The 20740-nt window shown below is 43.3% G+C and overlaps 1 protein-coding gene across 1 annotated transcript in view; it reads left to right on the top strand.

The window, feature by feature from the left end:
- CDH13 (cadherin 13) overlaps positions 1–20740 on the top strand; it is a 694106-nt gene that overhangs the window by 404712 nt on the left and 268654 nt on the right. The window contains exon 6 of the mRNA XM_063141045.1: positions 15041–15185. Coding sequence (XP_062997115.1) covers positions 15041–15185 — 145 coding nt within the window. The remainder of the gene's footprint in view (positions 1–15040; positions 15186–20740) is intronic.

The following is a 20740-nucleotide window of genomic DNA, read 5'->3' as shown; positions in this document are numbered from 1 at the left end:
TGGAACAAGTCTCCGGATGAAAGTACAGCTGTACAAGCTCAAACTGGAAAATTAATCAACTATGGCTTTACACACACATAAATCAATCAGTGCAGAGGCCATACTGAGCTATGGTGGGAAGGGGCCGTAGCACAGTGTGATAGAGCACATGTTTTGCGTGCAAAAGGTCCCCAGTTCAATTCCCAGGTTCTCCAGGGAGGGCAAAGGGGGGAAAATCCTACCTTAAAACTTGGAGAGCTGCTGCCAGTCAGTGTCAACAGTACTGGGCTAGATGAACCAATGGTCTGACTCGGTATAAGGCAGCTTCCCATGTTCCTTGAGGTTAGACTAATTCACTTCTGTTGTGTTGGTGTGTTTGGGATTTTAATTCCTCTGGCAGGGTGCAAGCTAGACACCATTTTATTCTCTGTTTTGGCCATCTACTATCACAGAGAGAAGGACAATGTCATGGGGAGGTCAAATACACATATCACCCCTTGAAAGATCCATGCAATCATTTATGAACACAAGAGAAAGGCAGGATGATGACTCGGTCGTGAGGATGTCCATGATTTACATAAGGTGTCCACTGCCTTTAGCTCCCTGCATCCTTCTATTGTTCTAGCAGAAGAGATTTCTAGAAGCATGACACCGAGCTATCCAAGCTCATAAGAACATAAGAAGTGTCACGCTGGATCAGCTCAAACTCAAGCATTCTGTTCACACAGTGGCCCACCAGTTCATCCATGTGAATTTCAAAACCAGGACATGACTTCAACCGCACCTTACCACCCATGTTTTCCAGCAGCTGATCCACGTAGGTGTGCTGCCTCTAACACTGGAGGGAGCATATGGTCCTCAAGACTAATAGCCATTGATAGCCCTGTCTTCCATATATCTGTCCTATTCTCTTCCTACCTTAATCTTGCTATCAGCTTCCTGGTGAGTCTCAGAATGGAGTAGAAGACTTCTTGAAGGCAGAGGTCAGCAGAAAGAGGAGGAATCAGGTGCTTCTGGACCTTCTCCCCTCTATTTCTGATGTCAAGGGCAGGAGAATCCAATCAGCCCACAGGGAGAGCCAGGACAGAGGTATTTAAGCTTCCCTTTTGTGATAGGAGTAGCCCTGGGGTGCTACACAGTGGAATACAAAGTAGAAATGCAAATACTAACAGTAGCCTTTCCGAGTGGGACCATTTGTTTATTAAAATGGACACCATGTCAGACTTTACCAGTAGATCAACAAGTCACCTCTGCTTGGCATTTTAGTAATATGCATGTTTAAAGAGCCACCCAATTAAATAATTCTTACTTGGTTGATCATATGAGCTTTCACTGATTAATTGATTTAATTAATTGACCACATTTGCATCTGAGAAAAGAATTGTTAAAAATGTGCTGTGTCGCAGCAGGCATCATTGGTATTTTAACACCCAAGGAAGTATTTCCCCTTCAGGACTATGGTTTGATTTGTATGCAAACGTATGCAGATTCAAGGTGTAGATGTAAATGCACTTAGTGGGAAATAATCCTCATTGAACACAGTGCAACTTACTTCTGAGAAAACATGCATATGAGTGCACTGTAAATCACATAAATCAATTAACATTCATGCCAGTAATCAACCAAGATCCCTTTAGTTGTGTAATTAGGCCTTTACAATCAGTGCTAGGGCAGGAAAGGAAGGAAAGGAAAGGAACCTCTCGTGCAAGCACTGGGTCATTGCTGACTCCTAGAGGGACGCCTGCTTTTGCTGACATTTTCTTGGCAGACTTTGTAGCGGGGTGGTTTGCCATTGCCTTCCCCAGTCACAGTTACCTTTCCCCCAGCTAGCTGGGTACTCATTTTACTGACCTCGGGAGGATGGAAGGCTGAGTCGACCTGAGCCCTGAGCCGGCTGCCTGAGAACCAGCTTCCGCTGGGATCGAACTCAGGCCATGGGGAGAGTTTTGGCTGCAGTAACTGCCGCTTACCACTCTGCGCCACACGAGGCTCTAGAGGGCAGGAAAACAGAATCAAATAAGCCCTATGTGGGTATACTGACCTCCTAAACAATGAGTATGTATTAGGGATACCAGGAAGCCTTGTGCTAGCTACCCTTGCTTCCAACGCTATCCCTGTCACCTTCCAGGTCTTGGGGCTGAACATCGGCCATGGGGAGCCTGCTCTACTCACATAGACTTCCTCCACAATCCAGAACCCTGATAGGGATGGGCTGCGGGTCAGTGGCAGAGCCTCTGATTTGCCTGCAGAAGGTCCCAACGTGGTGTCTCAAGATACGGAACAGAAAATGACTGCCTGAAACATTGAAGAGTTGCTTCCAGTCAGTAGGGATGGGTCGAAAATTTGCCAGGGCCTGAGAGCTCACTGGATGCCCCATGCTCATCCCCCTCAAACCCCATGAATGCACAAGGTGGATTTTCTCCCTATGGTTCTTTTAAGGATAATGGGGGGCGCTGGTCTTGCTGGGTCTGGGGAAAAATGCACAATTTTCCCAGCCTTGAGGAAATTGCAGTAGACCTCCCCGCCCTGACGATGGTCTTCATGCCTCTCCACACCCATTGGTGCCTGAAAGGGCCTGATGGGCACGGAGAGGGGGAGGGAGGGAAAGTGCACATCCAAGACCTCCAGACAGTGTGTAATTCCCCCAGGATGCTACTGGTGTGTCGTGGGAATTGCACACTTTCTGGAGGCCTCGGATGTGTACAACACCGAGCGCTCGCAAGGCTGGCTTGGCCAGAAGAGGACCACCTGGGCAGTGCTGGATGAGCTCCTGGGGTGTTCACCATTCACTATTTATTTATTTTATTTATTTATTACACTTCTATACCGCCCAACAGCCGAAGCTCTCTGGGCGGTTCACAGAAATTAAAACCATAATAAAACAACCAACAGGTTAAAAGCACAAATACAAAATACAGTATAAAAAGCACAACCAGGATAAAACCACGCAGAAAAATTGATATAAGATTAAAATACAGAGTTAAAACAGTGAAATTTAAATTTAAGTTAAAATTAAGTGTTAAAATACTGAGAGAATAAAAAGGTCTTCAGCTGGCGACGAAAGGAGTACAGTGTAGGCGCCAGGCGGACCTCTCTGGGGAGCTCATTCCACAGCCGGGGTGCCACAGCAGAGAAGGCCCTCCTCCTAGTAGCCACCTGCCTCACTTCCTTTGGCAGGGGCTCATGGAGAAGGGCCCCTGTAGATGATCTTAAGGTCCGGGCAGGTATATATGGGAGGAGGCTTTCCTTCAAATAACCTGGCCCCAAACCGTTTAGGGCTTTAAATGTCAATACCAGCACTTTGAATCGGGCCCGGACCTGGACTGGCAGCCAGTGAAGTTGTAAAAGGACTGGCGTAATGTGATCTCGCCAGTGAGTAATAGTGAGTAAGAGGAGACATGATAGAGATGTAGAAAATGATGCATGTTATGGTGAAAGTATAACTACATATAACTACAACCCTGAGCCATCCCATGAAGCTGAATGGTGGGAGATTCAGGACAGACAAAATGAAGTGCTTCTTCATCCAGTGCATATTTAAACTATGGAATTTACAACCTCAACACATATTGATGTCAAACCCCTTGGACAGCTTTAAGGGTACATTAAAGAAATTCACGGAGGGTAAGGCTATGGAAAGCTCATGGTGGATATATCTCAGTAGCAACGTGCCCTGTATACCAGTCGCTGAGGAACACAAGCTGGAGGGTGTGGATGAGCTCATGTCCTGCTTGTTAGGGAAGAAAATAGAAATATGTTCTGACACTGTGAATAGAGTGTGAGATTAGATGGACCTTTGGTCTGATCCATCGTGGCTCTTCTTATGTTCTTAGATGTTAGGTGCCTATCTCATGGATGTGAGCAGAAATGAAAATAGTGATGGATGTGCAGAATTACCCTCCATGTCCCTCACATCCTTTTAATCGCAGGTGGAGATTAAAGCACCTGAATAGGGCTATACTTTATAGCACATGTGTGTTATGCAACCGATCTCAAGGAAGCAGCCTTACTTTCTTTTATAATAAACAGACTTTGCTGTGATTCTCTCTCTCTCTCTCTCTCTCTCTCTCTCTCTCTCTCTCTCTGTGGGGATGGGAAAGAGATAAGCAATAATATGGATAATGAATTTGGAACCAATTCCCATTTACAATGCCTTACAAATGTCTTTTGTAGATTGCAAGTTCAATTTGCAATGGCTCCAAAACCAATATTTAAACTGGAGAGCCATCATTTAGAGCTGATTCAATGTTTTGTTATTTTAATGAGTTTTTCATAATTCTGCAAAATCCCAACTGTTTTGAAACTCTTTGGAGGAGACGTTATTCCCAAAATAAGTATAAAGATTTCTGAAACGGCCCCACCACAGAAGGTGGAATGCATTATTATTATTATTATTATTATTATTATTATTATTATTATTTTCTGTTAATGGAAATGCATGCATATTTAAGCCAGCAAAATATACGACACACACCATGGACAAAAGGTACACATTTTAATATTTCCAAGGGCTATTTTCTCAAGGAAATAGGGTCCATAGGTCTGTGGCATTATCACATTTACCAAGACAAGTTGCTCCAGGATCGAAAGAATGGTACAACTAGTTCCATTCACATGGGAAGATTTGGAATTTGGATTCTTAGTTAGCAGCTCCCTTTGCTGAACCATGAAGCAAGCAAATCACTTTCGAAGCTCTTCAGGGTTTTAAAAAGGCATTGGTGATTCAGCACCATATGTATGCATGTTGCTGTGGAGGGAAAGCCAAAATCCCACAGGGCATGCACACTCTTGAGTACATGCATAACATCTCTTTTATTCCAAACCTTTTCCTTTACACAATGAGGGGCGTTTTGCACTGGAAATGAACCTGATTATAAAGAGCTTCTTCAAACGGGGGAGGGGGAAGTCATGCTTCCCTCCCATCACACTGAATTGTGCTTCTGTGATGACAAGCTTCCTCTTTCTTCACACACAGAAGAAAGAGGAAGTAAACAAAGACCACGTGGCCCATTCAGTGGGCGGTTGTTGTTGTTTTTCGTGCTGCTTATCCTGTATGTGGCAGGAAATAGCAGCACGTTTTGCTTCCCCCAAAAAAGCCGGGTTTACCGGGGTCTATTTTGTGATGGAAAGAAGACCAGAAGAAGCAGAAGACACATGGGAGGCAGACACCATCATCAAAAGGACTTATGAAGAACTGTGAGTGGCCAGTGACAAGCATGTGACAAAACACTCATCTGATGACCATCAATATGTAATCAGATATTCAGATATAGATGGGGGGAAATGTGGTCCTTCAAGACATTTTTGGTCTTCAACTTTCATTAGCCCTAGTAGTCAGCATAGCCAATGGGCTATGTTAAGAGTTATAGTCTAACATATCTAGAAGTCCAAACGTTCTCCACCATGATATATAACTTGCATTGCTTGTTGTTCTTTGTGGTCAGCCTATAATTGTAGAGAAGCTGGAAGGAAGTATGTGTGTGTGTGTGTGTGTGTGTGTGTGTGTGTGTGTGTGTATGTGTGTGTGTGTGTTGGGGGGGTGTTACACAGTTACACATAGTGGCAAAGCCAGAGTTTAGTCTGCATCCTTTACTTTTCGAAACATAAGCAAAACCTGTCCTCTGAGTTTTAATTGTCAACTGTGTACACAAACATATCCTTTAAATGGAAAGGTTTTAGAAGATTCCCGCATCACTGTGAGGCTTTTGAGTAATAGTGTTATCCTTCATGGCTGCTAATTATGATGACTATACATAACCTCCAGGATCAGAGGCAGCGTGGTGGGGAACAACGGTGTGAGAGGGCTACTGCTCTTCATGTCCTCCTGGTTGACTGCTGGACTAGGGAGGTCTTTGGGCTGATCCAACAGGGCCCTTCCTGTGTCCATATGGAAAAGAGGTAAAAACTGAGGTAAAAAAACATCAGAAACTACTTTTCCAAGAAATTCTGATGATCTTCTTCTGTAGGTGTCCTCAAAACTGTGGAAGAATCTCTGGCCTGGTTCAGACAACACACTAAAAAATGCTGCTTAACCACAAAATGGTTAAGGAAATGCATTAACCTTCATGCATTCCCTTAACCATTTTGTGGTTAAGCAGCATGGTTTAGTGTGTTGTCCAAACCAGACCTATGTCTGTCTTTCCCCTCCCCCCCCACACACACAGAATGCTCAGGAAAATGTCCCCTTTTCTATCTACAAATAAGGTGGAGGTTTCAGAAAGCTGTGGAGGTAGTTTTAACTAGGGATGTGCTCCGCTTCTCCACGGACCGGAGAAGCAGGAGCGGATCGGGGGGCTTCGCCTCCCCTTAAGGAGTAGGCGAAGAGGATCAGGGGAGCCGCGGAGCGTTGTGGAGTGGATCGAGGTGAAGGCGGATCCTTCGCCTTGATCTGGAGCTCCGCAGAAAAGGTAAGTGGGGTTTACTTGGCCCTGCTGCTGTCACTGCTGCCCATGTGGCGACGGCGGCAGGGCCAGATAACCCCCCCTCCTCTCCCTTACCTGCGCCCGTCTGTGGTCCCGCGGCTGCTTCAATTGAGCCTGAGGACTCAACCAGGAAGACTAGGCCACTGGTTGGATCCTCGGGTTCAGTTGAAGCAGCCGCGGGACCGCGGAAGGACGCAGGTAAGGGAGAGGAGGGAGGGGGTTTACCTGGCCCTGCCGCCGCCACCTGTGCTGCGATGGTGGCAGAGCCAGGTAAGGGAGCAAGGAGGAGGGGGGGTCTTATCTCTGTCCATCCGCGGTCCCACGGCTGCTTCAACTGAGCCCGAGGACTCAAACAGGAAGACTGCGGATCAGGCGCGAAGAGGATCGGGGGGTCCGTGCACACCCCTATTTTTAACTTCCTTCAGTATTATTGTTTAGTAAAGCCACTACCATCTTCCATTCCTTCTCGTTTCACTCGTTGCTTTCTCCATCCACCATTACAAATTAACAATAAAATTTCATTCAATATTAACTGAGTCAAACTTTTTCAGAAGGCAGTATTCTGAGACATTTTCCCAAAAAAGGTGTTATTTTAAAAGAAGGAGAAGGAGAAACTGATGGGAAATTCTGCCTCCTGCCCCCCACAGGAGAATATTTGGCAAAATACTGACAACCTCCCTCCCCAATTTCACCATTTGCAAACAGAGAGGCCACTTTTGCTTGGCCCTAGCAGAAGCCAGGGAGCACAGTCCCTAAAAGAGATGGGCTTTAGCCACTGTTGTGAAACAGTCTTTTGGATTTCTCCTGGCACTGCATTTCTGTAAATGGACAAGGCTTGGTGCTCTGGAGGACTCAAGATCTTTCTGAAAATCACATAACAATGCATCAGTACAATATATGATCGTAAGAAACCAAAAGGAAAAGAAAGGAAATCTTTGTTCTGATAACTCTCTAGTGTTTAACATTTGCTGGCAATAATATCTCCCCAGCCAAACATGCAAGAGATAAAACACGCATAATAAAAAAGAGGTTTCTATCTAAAAATAAGACACTTGTTCCGTCTCTCCTGCCTTTGTGCATTATGGAGTAGGGGGAAAGGAGGAATTCTTAATAGGCCCTTTAATCAGTACCAGAGCCTTACAGCTCGAATGCACCAAATATTAAGAGTTCTTTCTCTCTCCCTTCCTCAGGTACACTGTTATATTCAGGGATTCAGCTTGTATTGGATGGGGTTACACTCCCCCTGAAGACACAGGTCCACAGCTTGGGTGTCCTTCTGGATTCATCCCTGAGCGTGGATGCCCAGGTTTCGGCGGTGGCCAGGAGTTCATTTGCACAGTTAAAGCTAGTGCGCCAGCTGTGCCCGTTCCTAAATAAATAAATAAATAAATAGAGATGTCGGACCTGGCCACGGTGACACATGCCTTAGTTACATCCCGATTGGATTACTGTAACGCGCTCTACGTGGGGCTGCCTTTGAAGAGTGTTTGGAAACTCTAGCTGGTTCAAAGAGCTGCAGCCAGATTGTTGACCGGGGCTGGTTACAGGGAGCAGAGAACTCCCCTGTTAAAACAGCTCCACTGGCTTCCAGTCTGTTTCCGGGCACAATTCAAAGTGGTGGTTATGACCTATAAAGCTCTATATGGCTCGGGTCCAGGTTATTTGAAAGAACGTATTCTCCCTTATGAGCCTGCCCGTGCTTTGAGATCTTCTGGAGAAGCCCTTCTTTCAGTCCCACCTTCTTCACAGGCACGCTTGGTGGGAACATGGGAGAGGGCCTTCTCGGTGGCTGCTCCGGTGCTCTGGAACTCTCTTCCCGGGGAAGCTAGGCTGGCTCCCTCCTTGATGGGCTTTCGGAAGCAGGCTAAAACTTCTTTGTTCCGGCAGGCCTTTGGAGAATAATCCAGCCCTCCATCTATGTTAATGTCTTATAATTTTGTTGTGTATTTTTTAATTGTTTATGGTTTTGTTTCCCTCCCCCCCACCATGTATATTTTAAACTTTGTAAGGCCGCCTTGAGGCCCAGCATTGGGCAAAAAGCGGGATACAAATAAAATAATAATAATAATAATAATAATAATAATAATAATAATAATAATAATAAATGTGCCTTGAAGTGCCTGTATTGTAATTGCTTAACTTGCCAGCAGTGATGGTCCTGGATTTTTGAGAGCCAATGAGCAAGACACTCTCAGTTCCCCCTTCCCTCAATGAGTCATCTACACCAGCAGGATATTCCACTATGAAAGCAGTATGAAAGCGGTATATAAAAGGCAGGAGCCAAGCAACTGTTCTATAGCGGTATAGAAGCGCACTACAGGATCTACGCTACTGCTTTATAGTGGTAATGAAGTGCACTGACAAGTGTTGGGGCCCATGACACATCTACACCAAGCAGGATATAACACTATGGAAGTGGTATAAAAGCAGTATATGGTATGTGTCAGTGGGCCCCAACAGTTTTCAGTGTATTTCAATACTGATACGCCAGCTGTGCCCCTTCCTATTGTTAGAAGACCTAAAGACGGTAGTGCACGCACTGGTAACTTCAATGCTCAATTTCTGCAATGCGCTCTACATAGGGCTACCTTTGTGCCTAGTCCGGAAATTTCAACTAGTCCAAAATATAGCAGCCAGGCTGGTCACTGGTACACCTAGGGGTGACCACATTGCACCAGTTTTAAAATCTCTTCACTGGCTGCCAATTAGTTTCCGAGCAAAGCATAAAGCTTTGATTCCCACCTTTAAAGCCTTACATGGTTTGGGTCCAGGCTACCTGCGGGATCGCCTTCTCCCGTACAATCTGCCCAACACTCTCAGGTCCTCTGGGAAGAATCTACTTCAGCCAACAAAAACTAGATGAATAACTGTTACCCAGAGGACCTTCTCTTCTGCCGCTCCCAGACTGTGGAATGGCCTGCCGGAGGAGACTCGTCAGCTTGACAGTCTTTTAGCATTCAAGAAAGATATAAAGACTGATCTCTTCTGGCAGGCCTATCCAGTGGAATTTTAAGATGTTTTTAGAATGTTTTTCAGATGTTTGTTAGGATGTTTTTAACAATGTATATTATGTTTTAATTCAGTTTTATGTATTTTATTTTTTATTGTAGTTCCCCATCTTGATCAAAATGGAGAGGCGGGGAAAATTATTGTTGTTGTTGTTGTTGTTGTTGTTGTTATTATTATTATTATTATTATTATTATTATTATTTACTGCTTTTATCCTGCTTTCATAGTGCAATATCCTGCTTGGTGTAGATGAGCCCTATATAAATTCCATTGTCACCATCTACTATTGCTCATCACCCTCTTTCACATCCTGACCATTTATATGCCACCTTCTTTGCAATAAAATACAAAAAAATCAGGTTGGTGCTGGATCCTAGGACACAGACTCTGGTGTTACTCCGGTTATGAACACATTAATTAGCTGGAGGTGCAACGATGTGGGTTATTGTCAGGCCTTGGCTAGAGTGAGGGTGGCAGAGAACTGGATATCCAGAATCATATAGAAATCATGTAGAGCCAGTGTGGTGTAGTGGCTAAAGTGTTGGACTGGGAGTCGAGAGATCCAGGTTCTAGGCCCCACTTCGCCATGGAAACCCACTGGGTGACTTTGGGCCAGTCACAGACTCTCAGCCCAACCTACCTCCCAGGGTTGTTGTTGTGAGGATAAAATGGAGAGGAGGAGGATTATGGACGCCGCCTTGGGTTCCTTGGAGGGAAAATGGCAGGGTATAAATGCAACAAATAAATAAATAAACACGCTCAATGGCTTCCCTTCCTCAATGACTCTCTCTTTTCACTGCACCCAATACGTTTCAAAAGGCCCTGAAAATGTCCTATAAAAATGCCACCTTAATGGCCTCTCCTGGACAGGGATAGCTTGGCCACGGTGGTACAGGCATTGGTAACCTTGGATCACTGCAACACGCTCTATGTGGGGCTGCCCTTGAAGCTGCTCCAGAAGCTGGAGCTAGTGCAGAATGCTGCAGCTCGGCTGTTGTCTGGAGCTGCCCCTTTCCAGCATGGAACTCCTCTGCTGAGGGAACTGCACTGGCTGCGTATTCGCTACTGGGCCAGGTTGAAGGTTCTTGTACTTGTGTACAAAGCCCTAAACAACTTGGGACCAGGATACCTGAGAGAGCGCCTTCTTCCCTACCAACCTGCCCAGCCACTGAGGTCATCCGAGGGCCTGCTCCTGGTGGTTCCACCTAGATCCATCCTCCGATTGGAATCCACCAGGGGAAGAGCCTTCAGCGTGGTGGCGCCCCTCCTGTGGAACTCTCTGCCTCTGGAGGTCAGGCAGGCGTCAACCTTGTACTCCTTTCGGTGCCTCCCAAAAACATCTTTATTCCAAGAAGCCTTTCTTTAACATGCAGCCTTGGATTTCTGTTTTTGCTTCTTTTAAATTTTGTTTTCACTGTTTTGTTCTGTTTCTATTTTCATTTTACCTTGTATACCGCTCTGAAATTTTTCAATGGGGAGCGGTATATTCTAAATAAATCAATAATGCAAGAGTTGAATTCTAATCTCATTTTCAAAAAGAATCGTTTCAAAAGGGCCAGAAATGGACACATCACACAAGGAACTGCCGCTTCCATCTTACTTACGTGTAAGAGCAATGGGGGGGAAAGTTCTGTAGAGTAGAATTTGTCACCTCTCTCCTACATCTTGCAGAGCTGTTCCCAGGAGACAGAAGAAGCCATGGGGAGCCTGAAAGTGCTCCAACTCATTTGTTTATTCAGTTAATCTATTCCTCCTCGGTGTGCCTGATATTTATGAGTTATTTATAGGTTTGCAATGAACCCTACTGGGAGAGAATTAGGTCAGAATTCTAATTCTTTTGTTAAGATGGATGGCCTATTATCTCATTCCACTGTGATACATTACGCCTGTGTGGGCACTCGGCTATGCAAGGTAGAAGAGCTCAATATTTGTATTAGAAGAGCTGAGCTGGTCCCATATGTTACCAGAGATGCTCTTCACCCAGCCACAGTTCATTTTGCCTGGTAAATAAGTAACCCTCATATGGAAATGGAATCCCTACCCGGCACTGTGGGTTGTGTATCTTCCAGTTAACTCAATGCACTTGGATGTCAAACTGCCTCACTTCTAAATTGGCTTTGTACACCGTTTTGTTCTTGTTCTTTCAACTGGGATCTATATTTTAGGCAACGGGGGGTTTAGTATTGGTTTTATAATTCATACATTTTTGTTTGCTTTGCTTCTTAGGATCAATTTATCTGGCTGTAAACTTTGAGATAAGGATGAAGAAGACATTCGTTCCGTTCAGATTTCACCTAATTTTGCAATGTTGAACCACTGTGGAAACTGAACCTCAGGCCTTAGCTAGACCTAAGGTTTATCCCGGGATCATCCCAGAGTCATCCCTGTTCATGTAAATGACACACAGGAGATCCCGGGAGCAGGCAGGGACGACCCCGGGACAATCCCGGGATAAACCTTAGGTCTAGCTAAGGCCTCAGTTATCCTTCAAAATCCAGTTTTTCAATTTCTGCAATGGAGTTCTTTACCCTGCCCACAAAAAAAGAAACGAAAAAGTTCACAAAATATGTGTATTGGGAGGGTGGAATGGTCAGAAATGTATATATTTGGGTATCCATTTAACAGCACAGCTACTGATGAGGGTGGAAGCCAAAACATTTAGCGCTCTCTCTCTCTCTCTCTCTCTCTCTCTCTCTCTCTCTTGATAATATTCTGATAATTTGATAATATTTGATAATATTCTGTTTGTTTTTATCATCCTTTCACACACACACACACACACACACACACACACACACACACACACACACTTTTCTAGTCAGTTGTGTCTAGAATGGACCACAGCAACTTATGAACATAACAGACCTCTGTCAAACCTACACCTCTAAAGTCTTGTAGTTTCTTTTGATTTGTGTCTGAGACACCTTTCTTTCATCCAAAGCAGCAACACTTGTCCGTGCACCAAGTCCATGAGATAAACAGTGTCTCTTAATGGTAGAAAACATAATTAACTACCATTTCTTAATTAACTACCATCTCTTAATGGTAGAAAACGTAATTAACTTTCCACAGGCTGCAGCATGAGAACAAGTAGGACCTTCTCAGAGGCCCACCACTGTAGAAACTGTTCTTTTAAAAAAAAGGAAAAGGAAAAGGAAAAAATGATATGATTACGCGTGAGGAAATCACAAAGTGCCGTCTGAATAGGAATGGATGAATCCATCTAGCTCAACCTTGTTCTAGTTCTCAGTTTTCCATTGCTAGGATAATTTCATCCCAAATCTCTGCAAAACACTCAGATAAATTCATATGTATTGTGTATACATCTTCAAAATGTGCAGATTTTGTGTTTCTCGTATGTCAGCATTTTGATATGCATACGTTTTATATGCTCATTTTATCAAATGCATCCCCCACACACCAAAATATAAACATAGAAATAAAGTCCTAAATGCGTGCTTAAAGTCCTAAATGGCTTGGACCAGGGTACTTGAAGGCCCACTTTATTTTATATCAGCCCTTTGTAAATCCTAAAGAGGGACTACAAATCTCTGTTGGGGGGGGGGGGGGGTTCAAAAAGGTTCAAGAATTTTAAAGCACAAGTTCATTCTGCCCTGAACACCAGGGCACCAGGTTGGGGAAGGGCTGCTCTAAATAAAAAAAGAAGTAGGTGGCTCTAAGTTGTTCGTCATCAGTTTTCCACAACCCCACAGTCACCTCTGCATATCCTATTCTCCATCCTGTCCTCATGGTTTATCTGCTTTGGCAGAATGAGAATTTCACTGGTACTTTCTGCCTCCTTAGGGAGGATGTGGCGTTAAGGCTGGTGAGCCTTAACTCCCAATTTCCCCGCTTTTTGGTGCTTGGTGGAAAAGTGTACATCCTTAACGTTGTTTTATAAACCGTAGGTTTTTTGTTTATTGAATTATAACATGAACCAAACAAATTTTTCCCTCATGCCTACTCCTCTGATGTTTTGCGTAAGGAAGAACAACTACATTTCTTTTTATCTTTTATTTAGATAACCCTTTGGTGGTAACTCTAAAGTGCTGGCACTAGTAACATTCAAAGCCCTAAAAGGCTTGGGGCCAGGTTATTTGAAGGAACGCCTCCTCCCATATGTACCTGCCCGGACCCTAAGGTCATCCTCAGGGGTCCTTCTCCGTGAGCCCCTGCCAGAGGAAGTGAGGCAGGTGGCTACTAGGAGGAGGGCTTTCTCTGCTGTGGCACCCCGGCTGTGGAATGAGCTCCCCAGAGAGGTCTGCCTGTTGCCTACACTGTATTCCTTCTGTTGCCAGCTGAAGACCTTTTTATTTTCTCAGTATTTTAACACTTAATTTAACTTAAATTTAAACTTTGCTGTTTTAATTCCATATTTTAACCTATATCAGTTTTTTCTGTGTGGTTTTATCCTGATTGTGCTTTTTATATTGTATTTTGTATTTGTGTTTTTAGATTGTTGGTTGTTTTTATTATATTCTTCATGATTTTAATTTTTGTCAACCACCCAGAGAGCTTCGGCTATTGGGCGGTATGAAAATGTAATAATAATAATAATAATAAAAACCATTATGCTGTGTATGCTCAATTTTGAGATGACTGAGTACTTCTGTCTCATTCTCTGGCAACATGCATGGTCAAATTGATTGCTTCAACTTTGGGAGGAATTCCTCCTCACACCCCAACCATTAACCATTTTAGTAAGGGTGACTTGTCATCAAAGACAGACCTCATTCAGGGGGAAATGGAAATGTCGTGATAAGTAATGCTCACCTTGTGATATTTTTCCCCACTTCAAAAATCGTTATGTAAGTAGGGCCTTCTCTTGAATTTAAATTCAGACCTAAACATAGTGTTAAGTGCTCTGGAGTCAAATTCAAATCCAAGGGCTTCGCTTGAATTTGAATTCAGTCTTAAGCATGGCGTAATATGCTCTGGAGCTAACTTGTTAGCATAACCCAGTTATTTATAGGATGCATGGAAGTAAAATGGAAATTATTTCTACATGGAATATTTAGGATTGGTGGAGACGTACATTTTGTTAGATGTTACAAAATTGTCCCCTATTCATGTTGTGTTGGAATGTTCTATAGCTTATACTGTGACATCTGAAAGTACCCAAGGGGATAAATCAGATCCAAATATGCAGTATAGGAGAGTTTGCAAGAGTTATCTTCTTTTTCTGCTAACAATCTCTTTGTGCATCTCAGAGTTCAGCTATAGACTATCTTGCAATTTATTTTGTGGTTCGATATGTCCCCCTTAAGTGTAATTATGCTTGAAGGAGAGAAGGGGGGGGAGAGACTTATTCTAAGCAAATATTCACTTCATTAGCATCAAATTGTGTTTCCTTTCTTCTCTTTCTTCCCTCATCGCATCCTCCAGCAAATTTGGCAATTCAGTTGCAAAGAGGCCAATGGGGATGTCAGCATGAACTCTTTTCTTTTTTTGTTTTGATTGCTTACGCTCGCTCGTAACCATCCCGCCTCTGGTACACAGCTCAACCATCTCAAGTGGTAACCTTGCTGGAGACTTGTTATGGCAAAAATGCTGATGTCAACTCTTCTTTGTCCTCTACCTTGTTTGATGCCCTGACTCATATTATATTCTCCTTCTCTTTACTTCTACAGCTCCAGGTCGAGATCACAGATGTCAGTGGCAAAAGCATAGAAGGCCCGGTCCCTCTAGATATCATTATCATTGACCAGAATGACAACCGGCCTCTCTTCCGGGAAGGACCATACATTGGGCATGTCATGGAAGGGTCTCCTACAGGTAAATCAACATCAGATAGGTTATAGCTGATAGAGAATTCATCCTGCCAATTTGTGTATGTTTATCTTCTATTGGACCATGTGTAATGGACGTGGTTGAAATGTTATTTGCTTTATAATAAGCATAAGTGGTGGTGGAAGGCAGGGCACAAAATGTAATATGATTAAAGGAAAATAGTCAACATTGGGAGGTGTTAGGATCCAGTTGGTAAAATGCCAATACTAGCTAATTTCACTTATATCACAGGTGCAACTAAAAAAGCATTTATTTTATTAGTCACAAAACATGGGTGTTTCTGTAAACTGATGTAGTCATAAAGAGGTACGAAGCTGGGTGTGTTCTTTGCAACAGAGGCCCAGTCTCTGCCTCAGAATTAGAACTCCCCTCCTTCTGCTGGGATGGACTAGAGTTGTTCTCCCCAGAGGGCCCAGGCTCCTCAAAGTCTCTTGACATTGGACACTCATTGGTGTTATCTGTTTCTGGGAGCTCTAGCGCCTCCTTAGAGGAAGAATCCTCCAGAGGGAGCATGACAGTGGTCAGGCCAATTGGCCCATAGGGGGAGGCAAGGAAATGAGCAGTAGCAGCAGAGGAGGAGGAAGAGGAGGAGGAGGAGGAGGAGGAAAGCACAGTTAGAGAGTAGGGCCCAATGGAAGAATCTTGTCTATGGGTGTCCCCAAAGCTGGAACCATCATTCATTGAGATGAACTTTTTTAGTGGAATCCTTCTTAGCAAACAAAGTTTTGGCCCTTTGTTTTTTTGAAGTCTAAACCACACTGCTATAAATCACTAAGATAGGAGGTAATACCGGGATATTACTGTGGACAATCAACCATCATGCATTTAAAAATCCCAATCTCTTTTCTTTCATTTTTCCCCCCCCCCGTCTTCATAGCAAGAGGGGTTTTATAGGAAATAAAATTTTAGCAGGACAGATGTTCTGGTATTTTGTTATCTTGTGAAATGACTTTGTCCCTGGTGATCAGATGTCTGGGTTCCTTAATTAGGGGAGATTACAGTTTTGCAATGCCAGCAGGGTGATAGTGGTGGTGAAATAGAACAAAAATCAGAAGAGATGAACTGGAAAATTCCATTGAGTTTTCACACACACACACACACACACACCATCCCTAGGAGAGGCATCTTGGACCTTTAGAAACCCATTGCTAAATCTGGGAGCCCACAAATGATTGCTGGTTAAGGGAAAGGCTGTATGGCCATGTGGAGAACCCCCAGCTGGGCAAATTTTGGCAGGATCTACCCTACTGCTTTAAAATGTTTTATAACAGTACTGACAACTGTTGGGGCTCAGGACACACTCCAGATACAGTTTTCAAAATGTTTTCAAAGTGCCATATCCTGCTTGGTGTAGATCCGGCCTTGGATTCCTATTTGGCTGGATTTGACTTGCGACCCTCAGTTTCTGGTACATCACTACACAGGGCAGTTTCAAACAGAGCCCAAAGACCCAAAGTCTCAGTGCTTCCTGACTCAATGAAAAGTAATTCTCGTGAACAAACCTCTGCTGTAAACTCAGTTTAATAGGCACACATTTTCAGCAATGGCGCCATTAGAGCCGTTCAGAATTTCACCTATAAGCAAGAGCCCAATTCTCCCCCTTCTTTGACGAAAAAGCGCACTAAAGTATAGGTAGCTAACTCTCTAGAATTATACTTTGTTAAGCCCAAGGACTGGTGTGTTTTTTTTGTAATGATCTGGTGAGGATTTGTTATATCGTATCCAAGGCAATCATCAGTTCTGACCGAGCCTAAGGAGAGGACAGTTAGTTGAACGCTTATAGGGTGCGATGATCTTTTGGAAATTTCAAAAGCTCACGAATGCTGCCTTTTTCTCTTTCCTCCCTCACTTAGGCTTGCTGAAAGGATTGTAACTGGCATCTCATGTCATTTGCTCCAGGCATTAAGCGCAAATGATTCTGCACACATTTGACTTTTGTATGCAAGTTGTAACAAACGTCCCTAAGCCCAAAGGGTTTTCGGGGGGGGGGGAGAGAGAAGAAGAAAGAGGAGGAATCAAGCAACGGATGGTTAAAATGGCTTGCGAGTAGCATTTAAAACAGAAAGAAAAAGATGGCAACTTGTTTTCCATTAAGCCGTAATAACCCAAGTATATTGCAATCCAGCTGTGTAACCCCAAAGCAGAACGGATGGAAAGTGCCTGTAAATAATTAGCAGGAACAAAGGGACACTGAAAATAGCACATGGCATGGAATTAAGAAGAGTAGCCTTGAGGAACAATCGGTATCATAAAATCATAATTTGTAAAACTAAGTAAGGAAACGAGGAAGCGGCTTGCGTAATGCCGGTCATGTTTTATGGATAAGTGCAGGCTACATAAGGTTGCACGTCATTCTCGTTTGAGCAAATGGAACAGGTCTTCACCGAGGCAGTCTTCCTCTCATCAGATGCGCCATGCAAGGCTGTCCGCTTTCAATTAAACTAATGAGAACAAACAAACAAACAAACAAATCAAACTTAGGATGTAAATCAATGCAAATGAAATCCTGTATAGCAGGGGCAGCGGTGGAATCGAAAGGCGCTAGGTGAAAGCCGCAATGCCAACGTTCAAATGGAATAGTGGACAAAGTTGGATTTTAAATTTCCCTTGTGTTTCATGCTGCTGCTGTATACTTGTTTGATGTATATCTCATAGATTATGAGAAGGGTTTGGTTTGCTATCTGCTTTCCCACCCCCCCTTTCTTTTTGCTTTTGCATGTACAATTCCATTTTGCTTGTGTTCACTGCTGGTGTGAAGGCAGGGGAAAAATAGGGCCACTTAAGCTTTCAAATGACTAAAATTGCATTCAATTTGCTGAGCGCGGCAGGATCTCTTCTCGACTATGACCTGTGATTCTAACAACCTCGGGGAAACTACAGGGGGTTCTCTTAAGAGCTTTCTGCAGCCAGCAGATAGAATAGACACAGGGTTTTTTTTTCCATACAATGCACTTCCAGCAGAAGAACACATTCACAGAAAATTTTGTTTCTCTGCTACTAAGTATGTCCATAAGTGTGTCCTTGAATATAATCCAAGATGTTCCAATTATTCATCCACCACAGCCAACGTTGATCTTTTCCCACCCACTGTGCCTTTGCATGCATGCTCATTGTGTGCAGAGAACTATCTTCCACTCCTGGTTTGGTGCTTTATTTATTTATTTATTTATTTAAAACATTTATATCCCACCCTATAGCATTAAGATCTCAGAGCAACGTACAGATAAAAACATACAGTATATGTTTTTAAATGGTTTTTAATGCTTTATGTGGGTACGTTCTGTGTTTTAGAATTTTAAATTTTGTATATTCGTCTTAATTTTAGAATTTCTGTAAACTGCCCAGAAAGCCCCGGGGATGGTCATTAAGGAAAGGCTTCCTGGAATAATGATGTTTTCAGGAGGTGCCAAAAGGAACACAATGTTGGCGCCTGCCTGACCTCCAAAGGCAGGGAGTTCCATAGGAGGGGGGCCACCATGCTGAGGGCTCTTCTCCTGGTAGACTTCACTCAGAGGATGGATCTATGTGGAACCACCAGCAGCAGGCCCTCGGATGACCTCAGTGAACAGGCAGGTTGATAGGGGAGAAGGCGCTCTCTCAGGTATCCTGGTCTCAAGTTGTTTAGGGCTGAAACTAAGTTGTTTAGTTGTTTAGGGATGAAACTAAGGCAAGTACAACAATGGCCACATCACACATCGGTGCATGTATTAGAATGAATGCACACAAAAATATGTACACATTTTCATCCAAACTTTTTTTAAAAAACACAATCTGAGTTTGGTACGAACCAAATGGAAAAACTGAGAGAAACTGAAATTGCCAGATTTGTCACTCCTCACTCTGAATTAGTTCCAAAGTGAATCTGGGTACCTCTCATGGTTTATCCCCCTTTGCAACCTACTTTTATAAATACGTCCATTCTAAATATCACATTCAAAGTAATATTATTTATAATGTTCCACCTGTAGAATTTTGGGGAAATAAGCAACACCTTGATTGATCAGTGGAAGAAACCTTGTAATGATAGTTACAAGTAAATTACAGGCATGCAATTAGAGTATTGCTAGTTCTAATGATCTTAAATTAAAACTATGAATAAAAACATTCAAGGCAACATCAAAAGCAATTTTGCGTGTGTATTGCAGCGAAAGTCGAATCACTCTAAGCTCTTTTGAGGTTGCCTGTAAAAGTCTGTAAGTGATGTACTTGTTGTGAAGTGTGTTTATGAACTCAAGGATTCCTTTTGATATTAGAGATACAAAGGGAAAACTGAAAACTGAATCCTGCATGGGAATGGATTGGGCTTTGGATCTTCATTTGGCTGTCAAACAACTCCCCTATTTATTTATTTAAGCATTTGTATCCCACCCTATATCAGTGGGATCTCAGGACAGCATGCAGATAAAATCAGAACCATGTAAACATTATATACACAGCTAAAAAAAAAAAGTATTAAATCCTTAACACATTAAAACCAGTTGGAAAATTTTAAAAACATTTAAAATGAAAACATTTAAAACTATGTGCGACCATGGAGAATTTATCCCTCAAACACTTTAATAAAGAGACATGTTTTAACTTAGCACCAAAATGAAACCAGTGTCGGCACCAGTCGGGTCTCCAAGGGGAGGGTATTCCACAACCAGGGTGCCACCGCAGAGAAAGCCCTCTCCCATGTCCCCCCATAATGTATGCCTCACATTGGTGGGATGCAGAGGAGGGCTCCTTCCCTAGGGAACCCCGCCCCAGGTCTATGGGTACGTTTGTAGCATATAAGAGGGGTGTCACCTTTTCCTCAAACCTTACCCCTTATACAGCTTTAAGCCCAGTTCAAGGAGACCCCACAGGGTTCTAGTATTTTGAGAGAGGGAAACAAATGTCTCCCTCTCCACATTCTCCATCCCATGCATAATTCTGTACACCTCTACCATGTCTCCCCTCAGCCTCCTCTTCTGCAAGCTAAACAATCCCAGTTGATGTAACCTTCCCTCAAAGGGGAGATGCTCCAGGCCCTTAATCATCTTAGTTTAACCTGTACGATGCATTACCTGGACCTCACAGGCCCTAAATTTGACACTGGAGTAGACTACCCCAGAAAGTGGTGTCTCTCCTTCCTTAGAGGTTTTTAAGCTGGGGACACTTCCCCTATCAGAGATGCTGTAGCAGGAGATTTCCTTTTCCAAACAAAAATGTGTTACAATTTACTCTCAACTTTAACCAAAATTACAACCCCTAGGACCTGAATGGAAATTACATGCTATCTCACGTCTTCATTGTTGTATCTCCTGTATTAAAATACATCCTGTACAACCCAGGCGCAGAACAATCAAAACAGCACTGTTTGGGGATCTATTTATATTAGACTGTCGGTTTGTTAATTGGGAAAGGGGGGGTAAGCATGTTCCTTAATTAAAGAACAAATGAATTTTTAAGGAAGTGTTGAGGATCCCCTCTGGGTACTAAAGATTGTTGGCTTCAACAAGCAAGCATAATTCTGCAGTGTTTTGCAGAGAGAAACTCATTTATGTTGTGTCATGCCG

Source organism: Elgaria multicarinata, chromosome 14, assembly GCF_023053635.1.
Source record: "Elgaria multicarinata webbii isolate HBS135686 ecotype San Diego chromosome 14, rElgMul1.1.pri, whole genome shotgun sequence".
NCBI classification, from domain to species: Eukaryota; Metazoa; Chordata; class Lepidosauria; order Squamata; family Anguidae; genus Elgaria; species Elgaria multicarinata.
Note: the sequence above shows the minus strand (reverse complement) of the source record. Positions and strands in the feature narration are given on the sequence as shown.